The sequence below is a fragment of the Rhizopus microsporus genome (genome assembly GCF_002708625.1).
Source record: "Rhizopus microsporus ATCC 52813 unplaced genomic scaffold scaffold_11, whole genome shotgun sequence".
Taxonomy (NCBI): domain Eukaryota; kingdom Fungi; phylum Mucoromycota; class Mucoromycetes; order Mucorales; family Rhizopodaceae; genus Rhizopus; species Rhizopus microsporus.
The window spans coordinates 704742-721284 of NW_019671926.1; the positions used below are offsets into that span (position 1 = coordinate 704742).

At 37.8% G+C, this 16543-nt stretch overlaps 6 protein-coding genes across 6 annotated transcripts; 1 reads left to right on the top strand and 5 right to left on the bottom strand.

The window, feature by feature from the left end:
- Nucleotides 1-1008: 1008 nt before the first annotated feature.
- On the bottom strand, nucleotides 1009-2187 carry RHIMIDRAFT_238886 (uncharacterized protein; the record flags this gene model as incomplete). The annotated part of the gene is made up of 4 exons (XM_023609054.1): nucleotides 1009-1373; nucleotides 1425-1771; nucleotides 1830-1982; nucleotides 2039-2187. 4 exons carry the CDS (start codon nucleotides 2185-2187, stop codon nucleotides 1009-1011), a joined length of 1014 nt encoding a protein of 337 aa, XP_023465158.1.
- Nucleotides 2188-2901: 714 nt separating this feature from the next.
- RHIMIDRAFT_238887 (POZ domain-containing protein) lies at nucleotides 2902-4167 on the bottom strand (the record flags this gene model as incomplete). The annotated part of the gene is made up of 6 exons (XM_023609055.1): nucleotides 2902-3269; nucleotides 3330-3373; nucleotides 3438-3469; nucleotides 3524-3621; nucleotides 3674-3982; nucleotides 4032-4167. 6 exons carry the CDS (start codon nucleotides 4165-4167, stop codon nucleotides 2902-2904), a joined length of 987 nt encoding a protein of 328 aa, XP_023465159.1.
- A 67-nt stretch (nucleotides 4168-4234) lies between these two features.
- RHIMIDRAFT_204372 (Isoleucyl-tRNA synthetase) lies at nucleotides 4235-8030 on the bottom strand (the record flags this gene model as incomplete). The annotated part of the gene is made up of 17 exons (XM_023606752.1): nucleotides 4235-4325; nucleotides 4401-4607; nucleotides 4668-4768; nucleotides 4821-5080; nucleotides 5133-5214; nucleotides 5271-5380; nucleotides 5438-5537; nucleotides 5587-5717; nucleotides 5771-5856; nucleotides 5921-6236; nucleotides 6284-6372; nucleotides 6430-7144; nucleotides 7196-7388; nucleotides 7447-7510; nucleotides 7563-7632; nucleotides 7686-7758; nucleotides 7818-8030. The coding sequence occupies 17 exons, from the start codon at nucleotides 8028-8030 to the stop codon at nucleotides 4235-4237; spliced, it is 2901 nt and encodes a 966-aa protein (XP_023465160.1).
- Nucleotides 8031-8943: 913 nt separating this feature from the next.
- RHIMIDRAFT_204239 (LexA/Signal peptidase) lies at nucleotides 8944-9585 on the top strand (the record flags this gene model as incomplete). Its single annotated transcript, XM_023606744.1, has 3 exons — nucleotides 8944-9024; nucleotides 9076-9234; nucleotides 9289-9585. 3 exons carry the CDS (start codon nucleotides 8944-8946, stop codon nucleotides 9583-9585), a joined length of 537 nt encoding a protein of 178 aa, XP_023465161.1.
- Nucleotides 9586-9587: 2 nt separating this feature from the next.
- Nucleotides 9588-10056, bottom strand: RHIMIDRAFT_238890 (uncharacterized protein; the record flags this gene model as incomplete). The annotated part of the gene is made up of 3 exons (XM_023609056.1): nucleotides 9588-9674; nucleotides 9728-9949; nucleotides 10006-10056. 3 exons carry the CDS (start codon nucleotides 10054-10056, stop codon nucleotides 9588-9590), a joined length of 360 nt encoding a protein of 119 aa, XP_023465162.1.
- A 44-nt stretch (nucleotides 10057-10100) lies between these two features.
- Nucleotides 10101-15159, bottom strand: RHIMIDRAFT_314267 (uncharacterized protein; the record flags this gene model as incomplete). The annotated part of the gene is made up of 10 exons (XM_023614922.1): nucleotides 15027-15159; nucleotides 14414-14951; nucleotides 14155-14361; nucleotides 14043-14100; nucleotides 13653-13990; nucleotides 12531-13601; nucleotides 11579-12480; nucleotides 11003-11534; nucleotides 10490-10951; nucleotides 10101-10436 (listed from the first exon to the last, which is right to left on the bottom strand). The coding sequence occupies exons 2-10, from the start codon at nucleotides 14933-14935 to the stop codon at nucleotides 10101-10103; spliced, it is 4428 nt and encodes a 1475-aa protein (XP_023465163.1). The 5' UTR covers nucleotides 14936-14951; nucleotides 15027-15159.
- Between the last annotated feature and the right edge of the window lie 1384 nt (nucleotides 15160-16543).

Below are 16543 nucleotides of genomic sequence, written 5' to 3' on the forward strand. Positions count from 1 at the left end.
ACATTTGCTCCTTGGCTTGTGTCTTTATTGCTTTCTAGTAGTGTTTTATGATAAAGGGCTCTCTTACAAAGGGAGCTGAAAGGAAAATTAAAATTGATTCAAGTATACAAACCCAAAAAGGAAAATAAGGGTTATCTCGCGTTTCAGCTAACTGTTATAAATATCAATATTTCCAATGCGTTCTTTTCCTCTTTGTTTTTTCCTCTTTTGAAATAAAACTAAGCACGGGAAAGACAACAAAGTAGGTTAAAAATAGCGTATCTTTCAGATTCATATCTATTGTCCAACATAATAAAGTTTGTCTATAACACTAAAGAAAAGTAATTTATAAGTCAAAACCTTGTCCCAGGCATCTTAACCAACTGCTTACGAAGATCCATTTTGTTCACTGCCTAAGTATACATGCTCGTCTCCAAATATCACGCACTATTATAGACTCCCTATCCTTCCTTTTAAACTTGTTACCGGCTCGAAAACTGTATTTTTTCTCTAGTGCTTCTTTCTGGTTCTCTCGTTGGCCTCTTGTATATATTACTCTTTACGAGCTTGATCACCTATGCCACGAACAAGATATACCGTCTCCACCACCTGGCTTAGGGCAAAAGTTCCTCCATTGGCTTCCTCCTCCTCCTCTCTCCCCTCAACATCTTTCGATCTAATAGACTTTTTAGATTCTATGTATCTTTTTTGATCTGGCCTGGGCGGGACGAAATTATAGTGTTTCAATGCGCCCATAGTGGCCTTTTATTTTCCTTCATAAAATATTTGTTTAAATGTATAAAAAGTCAAGCTTATTCAAAGACGCATAAAAAAAGATCAGGCTTCATTGGTTACCGAAAGTTGCAGTTGACGTTATTTCCAAATTAGGCAAGTGCGATGGTATCTGTGTGTAGTAAGGGGTGACATATTTTCACAAGATTGTGTGTGGGGGCAATGAATAAAATTTAAATGTATTACATAATGTATAGATATCATGGCTATATAGATGTTAAGAAAAAAGCAGGGACATTATTGATGAGATAAAGGATCAAGAGAATTCATAAAGGAAGGATAGGGATTCTGTGAGCTAGAGGACTGTCTAGGAGTATGTGGCGAATTGGGAGAATAGAGTGAGCTAGCAGCATCTAATTCATCATCAGAGATAAGCATGCTCGGACTGGGACTGGGTGGTAATGGACTACGGAAGGGAGATAACGACCTTGTTGAAAATGGCAAATTTTGAGTCTGAACCGTTAGTGGTGACCTATGAAGCATATCATTCAAGAGACTGTCATGGCTTGGTTGATTTGAAGAAGGGTCATGAGAAGTAATGAAGATTGAAGGGGGTTGTTTTCTTTCCACTTGATCTAAATTTAATTCTGGTGGCAGTTGGCCTAGTAATTTAAGGATCAGATAAGTCATGTTGACTAGCACGTGCGACTTACCACCATTTTGCTGGGAGATATAATGTGTCATTGTTCTGATGATTTGAGTTTGTTGGTCTTGCTTTTGCTTTAATTCCTGCATTTCCTTCATAACTTGTGAAAAATTTTCATACAAGTTTTGAATCTGCTGCATTAAGTCGGTCTGGGATGCCTGCATCACTTGTAAGTGGCTCTGAATGTCACCTGTCTCGCGTTTGCCAGTCTCTGATTCGAGGGCTTTACGTTTGATATCATCTAGTAAATCTGGTCGATTTCGTAGGAACTTTGGATGCGAAAATTCCCAGATCTGATTCTCTGCTAATGTGCGATGTCCTCTTGGCGACTTGTTCACTTTGTGAAAACCATACCTATCAGGCGTTGTGAGACAAAGTTTGCGGACATTTAAATCCGAAAATAAGTACTAACATATTTAGTTGTCTCACAAAACTTGAAAAATTATTATGTTTGAAGTGTTTTGGCAAGACATCCCTTGAGAATTCCATAATATTACAGACAATAAAGGAAGAACCTGAGTATGCCCATGATATCAGGTGCTGGTAATGGGTATCAATGACCATACTACATATACTTAGTTTTTTTTTTTGTTTTTTTTTTTTTTGTCATGATTATCTTACTTGTATAGTTTGTGAACAAATGTATTTGTGTGAGTTGGTTTTGCTGTTGTATTAGGAGGAGGCGGTGGTGGCAGTGAATGACGCTCTGTATAGATACTTGGATTAAGTGATCCATTAAAATAATCTGAAGAAGTACTTTTTCGATGCATAATGTGTAAAGTAAAGAAGAAATGTGAAAGAGAGCAGTTAGTGCCGTTTAAGCGGGAATTAATGATAGATATACACAGCATCTGACGACGAATGAAAATCGAACGACTTTACATTATTTTGAATTTCCGTATAAGCACTATTTTTCATTCACAAAAAAGAAAAACGTAAACAACACTTGTGATATAGTTGAAGTAGTAACCAAAGAAAGATGCCCAGTGAGTCTTTATACTATAGATTGAGCCATGAAGACAGAACTATGTGAGTTAATTATAGCCAATGAGAATCGAATATATTGCGCTTTACAAAAATAGCGTTTTTTATAATCAGTCTCTTTTTGTGTTGTTCTTTCTTAATCTCATACTACAAGTATTTATAAGTGTAAATACGAAAGCTTCATGACATGGATAAATCAAACAAAATGTTTCTGAAGCATCAAACTATGGTAGACACCCTATCAAAAGCCTTGTTAGATGCTTCAGAAGGAGCTTTTAATGTCACTGATGCAGACTGAAACGAAACGAGATCAGATGTCTTTTATACACCAGTCTTAAAGCTAGTGGATAATCACCTATCTTTTGATTGATAATATGAATATAAAATGGATGTTGTGCTATGAGTACTTCTTAGAGACAAAGATCTCATTATCACCCTTCCCGCCTGATACATACTTTCTTTAACATGTTTACAACAGAACAAAAAGAACCATTACTTTATTATGTATACAAGTCATGTTCGTTCACTATAGCGCCATCCAACAGAAAATCAATGCCTGAGCCCCGATATTCCGTTCCTTTTTCTGGAAAAGTAGCACCGACTAAGTACGCATACCTGTAGTTGACCCGACGATCAAAATCAAAACCAAATCTGGTACAGTCAAACCGAGCGTTTTCCAAGTTGCTATGTGAAAAATCAGAGCGTGGATCAATATGGTAACCAGAGAAGTCCAGGTTAGCCAAATTGCGCTTCGACAGATTGAGTATTATGGGCTGATAACTAGATGAATTTGCTGGAAGTGGGTATAAGTCGTGTAGTTCTTGTTGCGTGAGTGTGGGTAAACGTTGCCATTTTAGCTTGAGTAAATCTAAATTGTGAAAGGGTTTGTATTTATAGGTTCAATCTATTGATGATGTATACATATTACCAGCAATTTTATAAAACCTGGCTTCCTGCATTAATTCATCCATGCTATGCGCACACATACAAAAAAAGAGTTACAACAAGCTTAACTTTACAATGTTTAACTACTCACATCTTTGGATCATTCGCTACACCAGTAGGAATCTAGTGTATTTTTAACGTACTTAGTATTAACTTAAGGGTGTTGTCAAAGTGTACCTTTAAATCTCGCAAATAGTTCAGCACAAGTCTAAAATAGGTTCCATCCCGATCAATAAAGTAAGAGTTATCCGCATCCGGTTTTACTGTCTTTGGCTCTAATCGTACATCAATGCTACAGAAAGCGACAAGCACATATATACGTTTTACCTCCAAACATATAGGCTAATATTGAATTTGGATCCTTCCTTAATGTCGACAAGGACGTCTCAAATAACTGGCCTCCGACATTTAACTTGACTTTCTCATCCTGTTGTCGACGCACTTTCGTTATCCATACCTTTTCTTTTTCATATTGCTCTTTTTCAGCCATCAAACGTATTTGATGATTATGAATATCGTCTGATAGTGTATCATAACTTTGATACATTCTGTCATTGAGTACAATATTGTCTTTTTCATGTGTGTCATCAAGCTCTTTTAACGCCTGAAGTTGATTAGCAATGATTTGCTGAAGATCTAATAGTAGAAAGTTAAGACTCCTCTTTTTTTTTATGTGTCTTTTTACTTTGCTTTTCTTGTTTAAAAGGGAAAAGCAATTCATTCCATTCTTCTACATAATCATTTTCGTGTTGCAGTGGCGTCGATACGGCTGTTGTAGTCGTATTTTTAGCTAAGTAGTCAAAGAATTCAAGAGGATCCATTTGTTTTGAAAAGAAAACAAAAAGAAAAAAAGAGGTAATGTGTAACTGCTCGTGATCATTTTTATTATTATTCAAGTGTATGAGCACAGCGTGTGCATAATTGATCTTGTTCTGTTGAATAATAATTCCAGCAACGAGGACATTTATGATGTTGAGATCTTTGTAGGGCAATTTTACATTTATCGCCTAGTAAAACAGAAATGGTGCATGTTAATAGATCGTGGATATTAAACAGATGTTCCCTCCTTTTCTTACCTTGAATTGCAGATTCTCTTTCTGTTAATAGATTATCTCCTTTTGGATCAGTATTAATGTAAACATGAGACGTCATGAATAAAGAAGATAATTCTGCTGGCTGTAAGGACTGAAGAATATTTGCCAATTTCGTACTACTGTCCAAGTAAAGAATAACTTCAGCCTCTTGAGAAGTACGGATATGCCTGTAAATAGTGAGGGAAATTAGTATGCTTTCATAATACTATATACACACACACACGTACTTTTCTTGTCGCACTTTTTCTAATGTTTGATTGATTTCTGACTTGAGATCCAAGAGCACGGACCACTTTTCATTTATATTATTATTATACCATCTGTCATCCTAATAATATATATATATATTAGACCTTATATTAGCTAACTGATGGGCTTACAGAACGGAGCCAGCCAGTCTTGAAGATAGTTGATTGCGGCTCAGGGTTTAGGTGTTTGTAGTGATCAAAGATTTCTTCTGCTGTATGACAGACAAAGGGTGCAATCGATGTCGTATACGATCTGAGGATCTCATAAAGGACTGTTTGTGCCATGCGTCTGTTTAAACAATCGGCGGGGTCATTATATAATCTATCTTTAATTGTATCAAAATAAAAAGACGACAGCGTGTTGTTTGTAAAGTTTTGAACATGTTGAACAGCTATTGTTCAATATGGTTTAGCTATGTTTCAGAGTTTACATATGGATATTACCTTTGTAGAAGGAGTATTCATCAAATGCTTTTGTTACTGCCTTATTGTACTCATACAATTCGTATAACATATATTTATCAATCTAAAAGCCCCAAAAATGGTTGGTTCTGTTATATAAAAACAAGATATGGGCTTTACCTCGGCAAGTTTATCATAATCTACATAGTTTTTCAATTCGAAATCATGCAAGTTTCCTAACAGGAATCTAGCTGTCGTACGGATTTTTCTCAAGTTATCAGATATTGTGGCTATTATACAAAATGTTATATCTTCTTTCTCTTTTCAGTATATTATATTCAGTGTACCTATAATGGATGGGCCAATCGTCATATCCTTTGTGTAATCACAGCTTGCTACCCAAAGTCGAAGTACATCGCTGCCATAAGCAGGATTTTTCTTCTTGTCCTATTAAAGCATAAATTGATCTGTCTCTTAAACACAGCAAGTCCCATACCTTTCCTCCTCTTGTGATAAGCGCAGGTTCAATCGTATTTCCTAAGCTCTTTGACATTTTATCTCCTTTCTCGTCTAGTGTAAATCCATGTGTAATCAACGTATTGTATGGCGCCTTTCCAGTTAAAGCGACTATATGTATGCCTTAGTACATGTATCTTTTTGTTTATCAAAATTTATATTACTCGATGTCAATAAGGAAGATTGAAACCATCCTCTATGTTGGTCGCTTCCTTCAAGATAAACATCAGCTACTGGTTTATTTGGATCTCTATCAAGTTACGTGTTAGTTCTCTCTTTTATATATATATATATATATATATATATGTATTTACCTTCCAGGTATGTTTTGAAGCATGGTCCATGATGATCCACTGTCAAACCAAACGTCCATGGTGTCATATCCACGCTTATAAACTTTTCCATTATTTCTGTATTCAGGTGCAACGAATATGTTGTCGTCTTTTTCATTCCACCAAGCATCTGTTCCCTTTTCGTTTAGCACACTAATGATATGTTCTATCGAGTTCTCAGTTAATAGTGCTTGGCCGTCCTGGTCATATAAGGCTGGAATGGGCACACCCCATGATCTTTGACGAGAGATACACCATTCTTTTCGTGACAAAGTAAACTGTTGTAAACGGCGAATGGCTAAATCATATGCTTAGTTTGTATTGTATATAAGCGTGTATACGTACAGCTCTTGGGAATCATTTCCACCTTTTCCAATTCCTTTACAGCTGCTTCTTGCAAGTTTTCTACATTGGCAAACCATTGAGCTGTTGCACTAAAAATAATAAGTAAATATTTGTGTCAATCATAGAAAAAAGAAAGAGTTTCTTACCGCAACATAACAGGCTGTTTTGTTCTCCAATCATATGGGTACTTGTGTATGTAATTTTCCTTTTTCACAAGAAAAGATTGATTCTCAAGCAAGTTGATCACCGTGTCATTTCCTTCCTTGAATGCAAACTTTCCTTCAAAGTGAGGCCCTGCCTCTTTTGTAAATTTACCTTCGTCATTTACTAAACTGAATGGCTGGATATTGTTTGCAAGACATACTTCATAATCCTCCATACCATGTCCAGGTGCAGTATGAACAAGAGCTGTTCCGGATTCTGCAGTAACATGATTTCCAGCAAGTATGGGGTAATGTTTTGAGCTCAATGGGTGTTGATAAGTCGAACCAACCAATTGATTTCCTTTAAACGTATCGAGTACACTCAGTTTCTGCTCTAATTCTTTCTCCAATGCCTCTAAACGATCCTTGCCAACAATCCAACATTGTTTCTTATCAGCTGCTTCAACAACACAGTAATCCAAATCAGGATGAACGCAGACTGCTCTATTGGAAGGAATGGTCCATGGTGTTGTGGTCCAAATAAGTGCATTGATCTGCTTGTCTTTCCACTTCTTGAGAATAGGCGATGAAACGATAGGAAATTGTACATGGATAGATTTAGAAACGTGGTTGTCCTTATATTCTAGCTCTGCTTCTGCCAATGCTGATTTTGAAGAAGGTGACCAATACACTGGCTTTAATTGTCTATAAATGTAGCCTATAATACGTGTTAAATGTTGGTCTGTCTTTATATCCTTTCCTCGAATACCTTTCTTGACCATTTCTTTTAATACACGAAGCTGTCGGATCTCAAAATCTCCTTGAAGTGTCAAGTAGGGATTATTCCAATCGCCCATCACTCCCCAGCTCATAAAGTCTTCTTTTTGGCTTTCAACTACAACTAGCGCATTTTTTTTAGCAAGTTCTCGGAGATGTATAGGTGATAATGATGAGGCATCCTTCTATATAAAAAGTTGTATGTATAAATCAACTAGTTCAACAGTTTTCATTCTTTCTTACTTTGATCATCTCCAAGGTTTTAAGTTCAATAGGCAACCCATGACAATCCCATCCTGGACGATAGCTATTGTTCAAATGGTGTTATTGTACACTTTTCAAACGTTCTCTCTCCTTACTATATCTTGTGTCCTTGAAGTAGTTTGTATCGATTGATGATGTCTTTGGTGATTTTATTCAAGGCATGCCCTAAATAGACAGTATAAATAAGTAAGTATATACATACATATTTTGCATAGTACCCGCATGCACGTTTCCATTGGCATAAGGTGGTCCATCGTGAAGGATAAAGAGATCTTTTGGATTATTTTTGAGCTTAAAAATGGTTTATATATCATTCTTTTCTCCATGGATCTTCTATACTATGTATATACCTGCCATGGATACAATTCGTTCGTACAACGATCACGAAACAAGTGCTCTCTATTGGCTGCGTCTGCTCGAAGAGGGAAACTTGTCTTTGGTAACAAAAGCGTCTTTGTATATGGATTCTCTTTTGCCTTATAAGCAACTGATGTAGTCCAGAATGCTCTTCTTGTTCCTTTCAGCTGCTGCTGTAATAAGCAGCGAGCACTTGCTAATGTCATTTCAAAAAATAGACAGCGACAAAAAAGAGAGAAGAGAGTCTTTATTTGACAGGGACCAAAATGGACGAAAAAAAAAAAAAAAAAAAGCGGCATTTGAAAACGTCTATTTCCTCTGCTACTGTATGGTTAAACAGTCTTTTATTAAACCCAAATGGCTTACTGAGATACCAAAATCAAATATCACTCTTTTGATGTACAATATACTTCATAATTTATACATCAAGTTTCATTCTTTACTCATTTTCTTAATCGTCGCCATGCGCACAGGTGTAGTAAGAGAGGTATTGCCATTTCAGTAGAGGATATGTGCTCTAACCGAAAGCTCAATGGCACTTGCTTTGTTTTTAATTAAAAATCTATTTCAGATTTGATGGACGAAATAATTAGGTGAAGTTTATAGAACCCAGTTACCAATTCAATCAAAACTATTATCAATTGAATTGGACGATCCTGGGCACTCGTGAGCATTTGTACTAGGAGTTAGTGCATTCGCTAGCGCCTTGGTTGGCTCAGTGGAGGTAAATCCTGGGCATATACAGCTGCTTCGATCTTCTCCTCCCTATTGATAACACACTTTCCTTTTTATCTGAACAAGATCCCTCATAGGCATCCAAATTCATCCGTGACTGTTGCCAGATGGGAACAATGGGAGATAACGATTTCATACATACTACAAGACCTTAGATAGCTTAACCGTCAAATGCACATCGGATCGTCTCTTCAAGGTATTGGTCAAAACTCTTTTATCATCTGGTTCTCATTTAAGGAGATTGTTCAGTCTCTTGTGGTTCTTTGAACAGGCCCAGGCGACTTTTTTTTGATTTGCGGACTCCGCGCCCAAGTATGATTTGTTTTTGTTTCAATAAAGATTTATCTACTCTTTTCAAAGGCAATGGGGCGGTTCATTCCTTTTATGCTCAAGACATCAAAGCTGGTTATTCAGTTCAGCTGCTTTGCTCATCTTTTTAACCAACATGTGTTTGAAATGACTTGGGTAAAATCTATAATTCATTTACTAGATCAAGACAATTAACCTAGTATAAAGTGTTTAGGCCCCTCAATGCTGCCCTATTTTGACATGGAAGGAATTGTAGGTGTTGAGCATATCACACAACGTTTTAGAGAGTTAAGAATCGGTGATGTGATCGTCTGTACTTCGCCTGCTGTGCCAGGAAGAGCTGTTTTGAAAAGAATTATTGGCATGGTAAGTTGGACTTTTTTTGATAGGAATACGGTTATGAATAATATATTTTTGAAGCCAGGTGACAATGTTTGTGTGGATCCAACGGTGAGAGATCGAAAATATATCAGTGTACCTAAAGGACACGTGTGGGTAGCTGGTGATAATCTGAGTAATTCATTCGATTCAAGGGGTTACGGACCCGTCCCGATGGGTTTAATTAAAGGAAGAGTGTTTGCAAAGGTATTTCAGGATATTCATATTTACATTTGTCTAATATTTTTATTTCAAACAGCTTTGGCCACAGCCTCAATTACTAAAGGATATTGTTGTACCTATTACTTAACAAAGGGAGGGTATATTGTATATACATAAATCTAGAATGGATTTTTTTCATATAAGCCTCTATCTTTAACTGTTCCCTCAATCCATAGTCGAACTCTTTTCATTCTTTCTGTACGATTCTATTATTTCATATAAATACATTGTATGCATGTTATATAAAGTATAAATATACCTTTTCATATGTTGCCAGTCTTGATTCATTTGCCATTCGCTTGCACAATTTTTTTCTGTGCTCTTCCAAATGTAGCTTTATTGTTGATTTGACAGCATGTAATTGCTGTTCTTGACTAATAGGTGGAGTAATAATAGAATAAGCCTCTGGTAATTTGTCAACAGGTTGACAAAAGGGACAGATCCAAAGACCTCCAGCTTCCTCAAATTCTGGTAATGGGAACTATAAAAGGTGGTTGGTTATTTTTATAAAGCCAAAAGAACAACTATAGTAGAGACCTGTTGTAAAATGTGTTTCTTTTGTGTGTCTTGAACAAGTCCAGTGATCATCAAATGGAACAAAAAAAATTGTTAAGAATTTATTTAAATAATAATTATGATTTCAAATTATAGGCCTGAGACACTCTTCTAGAATGCTTCCCTGATCCTTCTTCATTAGGTACGTTTGTAACAGAGGCTGCCTTTAATGAATAGACCAATTGGATCATTTGATCTTCATCTTTATCCAGTTTCATACCATGTTGCGATGCATAACTCTGTTCTGCGCGTAAGATGGATCGTATCTGATTCTGGCACTTGTCAAACACTTGTGCGTTGTGACGAAGGGTAATGCTGTCTGTAACAAGACGATACTTTTCAATTTCATGACAGAGAGATGCAATATCCGATAATTGTAGCAGTATATTTTCACAGTCTTCTTCCCCATTTATCTATAAAGAAGTAAGCTTTAATGTATAGATCAACATGTGAATCATTGACTTACTAGCTCAATATTCTTTCTACTCGAGACCATGACGAGATCTTCATTTGTTGTTACGCCAAGTTCAAGCAATAGGATTTGAGCATCAGGAGACAGTTTCGTCTTGGGATGAACAGCGTCAATAAAGCCAATTGCCAAAAAGTTATCGACTGCATTCTGACTGGCTTCAGTCGACAATACCTCCCTATAGACTGTTCTCCTACCCGTGATCAAGTGAGCTGCTATCCACTGGGATAGCACGGGCACGATCTTGCGAGGCATGTACGGTAAATCTCTTAATGCTGATAACGAGCATGATGTGATCCAGTATGCGTCCAAAGTAGGGTATATAAATGACGCTAGTATACAAACACGGGTATACTCCCCTTCGTTATTCTCCAAAGTCACTGCTTTCTCATATTCCTCTTGTTCATTCTTCACAAGCAGGTTCTTTTTTACAAACCAACTCAATAAAAGATCAAATTTCTAAAAACAGCAGTTAGCCTTCTTGTTACGTTTTCTATGTTATATATATACCTCTTCCCTATTCCATGGATAAATAAACTCATGTCTAAATAAACGCACTAAAAACGTAAACTGAGCCAGCAACTCTTTACGTGTGGCCTTTTTCATGGAGGTTGACAAATAAACGACAGAAAAGAGTGCTTCTGGTAAAAATATCTCGATCAATTGACTTGCCATATACGAGAGATCCATGACATTATCAGCGTGCTCGACTACTCTGATAATCGTTTGATCTGTAATACGCTTTCCATCCATGGTCACGTTATTTCGTGCATCCAAGATTTGAAGTGAGTAGGAAAGAATGGTATGCACATCTTCATCAGGCTGCCAATCAACACTAATGTTCTTTTCTAGTAGTTCCTTGTGGAGCCATGTTATGTGTTTACACACTGTACCCAACGTAATACCCCCAGTCGTTCTTCCAAACAACAACGTTGCGGCAACTAGTGTCACAGGACTGACCACGGAGGCTTCATGTTGACCACGCTGAATCTTTTTGGCAATAAAATCAGCAATGGCATCTTCATCTTTAACAGGAATAGCACTGGATAGAGTTAATATACATAAAAATCACTACTGTTAAAGTACCTTTTTCGCTTGTTATCTGAAAGGCTTGCTTCCTGAACACTCGTTCGTATATCGACAGGATTTCCAAAACCAACAAAGACACGACCATATTTACCTTGCTCTGAAATATTATCTTTTGTAGCTGCTCTACCTGCTACTGCCGAACTTGGGCGCAAGAAAGCAGTTGATGTCACGTTCAGACTGTTTGTCCGGGGCTTTTGATCCAAGACCTGATCAATCAGTGTTCTCAATTCTGGAATCTTTTCATAGGTAATATTGACAGGAACAAATATCGTGTCCTTCTTGATGGTCGAAAATGATTCGGTTGGAGAAGGTAATAGTTCGTTTACACTCTCGCTTCTGGACTGATGATGGCCTAGGGTACCCTCGATAATCATGTTGATCACCCCGTCATGATAGGCTGTCTGAAGTCGGCCAGTGCGAGACCGAGCGCGTTCGATGACCATGGACAGTGCACCATGCTCGTTCAAGAGAACCTCAGTATAAGCTGCTGCGACGGCTGTGTTTAGAGGCGATCGAGACGCAAGATCGCGTCGGACAAAGTAAGCACCACAAATGCGAAGTATATCAGAGACTGGGCCGAGCAGAGCCAGTGCTTCGTCACAGACGATGGCAGGCAGAGGAAGCTCGTATCGCAAGCAGATGTACCATACGAGGATTTGGTCAATGATCGTTTTGGACACAGGTACATAAACGACGTTTTTGCTCTGGCATTCTTGTCGTAGTCTCATGATGTCACTTTCACGTACACGAAGACTAGTAAACAGACGTCCAAAGAGCGCATGGAGGAAGGAGCCGGCAGACCAGATATAGTGTAGCTGTGTTCGTTCACGCATGCGTTGAAGAATCTTTAGTGCTTCTCCTACCACCGTCTTTTGAGGAACGCCCGAAGTTTCGACAATCTATTGAAAGAGTTGATTCACTTGCTTTCAATGGAATCGTTTAGAATTACCTGTTTAATGCAGTTTCCAACTCTTTGATCGTTTAGTACTTCAATCCGAACATGCTCCTCATCTGGACGATTGAGCCAGTATCCCAAATGACCCATATTCTTCGTATCCTTTAATCGATCAGAGTCATCGTGACACCAATCATCCAAACTTGCGTCAAAATCATTTACCCATTGCTCCATCTTCTTCTTGTCTTTTAATTCTTGATTAGGGTTCTCCAAAGACGCAATTAGTTCGTTCAGCATACGATCTGTTCTCTTTTCAATATCAGATGCGCTAAAGATGACAGACTCGATAGGTCGGTCAATGATCGGATGCTTCTTTTCTGGCAAGACATAGAGCGAACAGGACCACCCGTCGGCGACCGTGATGTTTCTCAAGCCAGCAGGTGGTGATGGAGAAATATACGCGTGTGTACCGTAGGCATAGTTTACCATATACGTATTCCAGTCAAGGTCTTTAAATTTGGACACGTCGAACTGACCGTCACCTGCAATGGCCTGTTCCAGATGCTGTACGTTCTGATGATCAAATAGCCAATGATGGCGTAGGAATGGCTGAATCGACTCCACTACACGTGAAGCCAGCTCGATTGTTCGACTGACGGCATCAGCGGATTTACCGTTGATGGCCGAAGACAACGACTGAGGTAGTTTGTACTTCATGAAAAAGCTCGATTTGAATAATGATCGTCCTGCTCCAAAGTAGTCCTCTGCGCTGGGAAGAACTTGTTTTGAATTGCGAGACCAGTAGGTGCGAACAGCCTCATAGGCGTTTTTCCATGTCGTATGGCTCACGAGTCCGGTAGCCGATAGTTGATAGATGTATGGGAAATACTGGATGTTGGGTATGACAATACTGTCTGTGTCGTCGTTGTCTGCCAAGACTTCGTTATAAGGCAACACAAACTTGTAGCCTGGTTTGGTCATGAAGGCAGCACTGGCAATCAGGACGCGAGCGAAATAATCAACTGGTATGATATCGGCCATGCTTCTATTTATATCAGGCGGTAGCACTTGAATGCCCTTACCCATCAAGTAGACAAGACCATTTGCACCTGTAATACCATCAGCCTATGATCATTTTAATAACTTTGAAGTATTGAATATATTTCATTTTTATACCCATCCTGGTAAGGGTTCATCAGCAGCAGCACCCACCTGGGTGGCTCGTACAATAGCGACTGGCCATTGAGCCTTGCCACCTTGAGCCTCTTCTACACGGTTTATGTCGACTCGCTTCATGATCAAATGTTCTGTCAGTGACTTGGTGAATGTATATGTGTTTGGGTAATGGCTCAGGATACGCTGAGTCATTTTGGGAATATCTTGAAGTTCAAGATTGACAATTTCGGTCAACAAATCTTCTGGATCGCCAACTTTCATTGGATAGACGCGTTCCTGAACATGGCCATTGGGTAAACTTGGGTCAGTATAGGCTAAGGATGCATGAATGAATGCCTCTACAACAAGGGATTATTAGTTCTTTTTTCTTATTATTATTATTATTATTACCCATATTTTTACATTCATCTGCCAAATCCATCATTCTTAATGTGCCTAGGGTATTTGTCTAAGGACAAAAATTGATTAATAGGAGACATTTAATAATAATCCCTTGCTTTACTTCTAATGCAAGATCTAATCTTTCATTATAATTTAATGCAGCAGCACAGTGTATCACAATATTGACATTTTGAACAATCTGCTCCCGGTCTGCCTCAGTCATTGACAAGTCTGGTGAGATAATATCACCAGCAATAGGAATAATCTTGTTCTTGACTATATCATCAAATACTGCCTTCCCTATCTGCTGTCTCAGTAATACAAAAGCCTGACAAAAATAAATGAGAAATGATGCATATTAAAAGTCACTTCTCTCTCACCTTGTTACTGAATATCTCATTCTTTAATCTTTCTGCTGGTCTACCAATCTTACTACGCTTATTACTTCCACTTCGAATAAGAATATAGACTTGACCGAGATGTTGTCTGAGAGATTGAATCAGCTTCCACAAGATGGCTTTACCGATGAACCCTGTTGCGCCTGTCATTAAGATATTTTTATTTTTATAATAGTCGACGATGGGTCCCTGAAAGTGTGTTTCGTCTAATGGAGGTAGACTATCTTTCTGGGAACTATTGTCACTATCATTGCTACTGCTACTGCTGCTATTACTATCATTGCTGACGATGGTGGAGGGTGACGCTATTGTCTCGTCTTCCTTTATTTCTATATCGTTTTGATCGAGTTCCTGATCGTTATTGTTATCATCTGTGATGACAACCATAGGAGGGGCTATAGTATCCAATTGTTCTTCTTGGTTGGAAACATTCAATGATGTATCATCTAGATTATCTGCTTGATTATCCAAACTGTTTTGTTTGGTATTATCCTCTTCTGACATACTATAAAACTAAACCCTTTTTAATAGAAAAAAGGGGGGTTAACAATTCTCTCTTTGACTATAACTTATGAAGCGTCATATAAAAACTTACCCAAATATAAAAGTAAATATAGAGGAAAAGAAAGTAAACGGAAAGAAAAAAGAATAGGAAAAAAGAGGAGAGAGAAGTAATATAAAGGAAAAAATTTAAATTGAATGCGTGATTAGGCTTCAATGGATTTTTTCAGCCCAAAATTAGAGGTTGCCTTTTTAAGAAAAAGGTCTAGCCACACGCACAAACGCAGTTCTTATTTTTATTTTTTGTGTATGCGCGCGTAGAAATATCATTGGTTGCTGATATTGTGCGCACGTATATAAAATTATTAGAATGTAACTGCTTCAGTGGAAACTACGCATAGTGTTATTGTATGCTTGTTACTGAGGATGTCATGTGATACTTGGGCTTATTGATTGTACTTACGCTCATATTTGGAAACAGTTCATCCGGATCGGATCATCCGACTGTTTAAGCATACTTTGATACAGTGCGGCTAGTAAATTTTGTCCGTTTTGAAAAAAAAAAAAAGAAACGGAACGTATAAAGTTACGAAGACTTTTGCAGTCACCCTTTGATTTGTTGTTTATTAAAAGACTCATCTTTTTTTTTTTTTTTTCCTTACGCGTTCTTGCGAATACTGACAACAACAACAAAACTACAGCCAATATCTCAAAGACTGAAACAGAAAAGTAATTTGGCAATTTCATATAAAATAGTAGTATATAGACTAACACTAGTTACGTAGAGCATCTGGTAGCGCCTCGTCAGCAGAAAGTAAAAACATCAACAGAGCAATTGCCGACGAGTATGGAGAAGCAAGACAGGCTTCAGACAGCCATACAGACTTGGTTTTCAAATGTTTTTCGAACGAGATAATGTGCCTGAAAATAAGCTTGGAAGACTACGGTCCAAAAGGGATAAAGAAGCTGAACGAGAGAAATCAAGACTCCCAGAACGATGAGAAGCTTTTATACAAGACTTCTCTCGCAGTACCAAGCAAAGATCGATGGCACTAACGCAATTGGAATAACCATTAGTGGTAAAAATCAATAGATAAATTGTTTCTTAGCTTTTGATGCTGACAATATTTAATATAGGTGTATATATTACAGCAATGGTAGAAAATTTTAATCATAGATCTACCTCCTTCATGTCCAAATAATTGAAAATGCCGGAATCATTGGATGAAATACCTTTTTTGTTGTCTCTGGTCTTAAAGTTAGCGTACAGCTGTGTACAAATAACCAAGGCCAGTATAGATAAAATCATTCAAAAGACAAGACATGGACTTCAAGAGAGTGAAGTTGAGTGTTATTTTCCTCCACGCTCTCACAAGAAAGAAGCATCCAACCAAAAAAGGAAGGCTTAAGCCTACGGTTTCCAGACCCTGTTGCTCCACCCACCCTTATACAATATCAATAAATTCATTCTGTCGTCGTGTACCTACTTTTATAGTTTTCTTTTTTCTTCTTAAACATTACCTTGACTTATTATTAGGTCAAATCGAATTGGCACTTCTTGGGGATGATTGTCGCTACGATGTAAAAGCTTTGTTCCTTTTCTTTCACTCT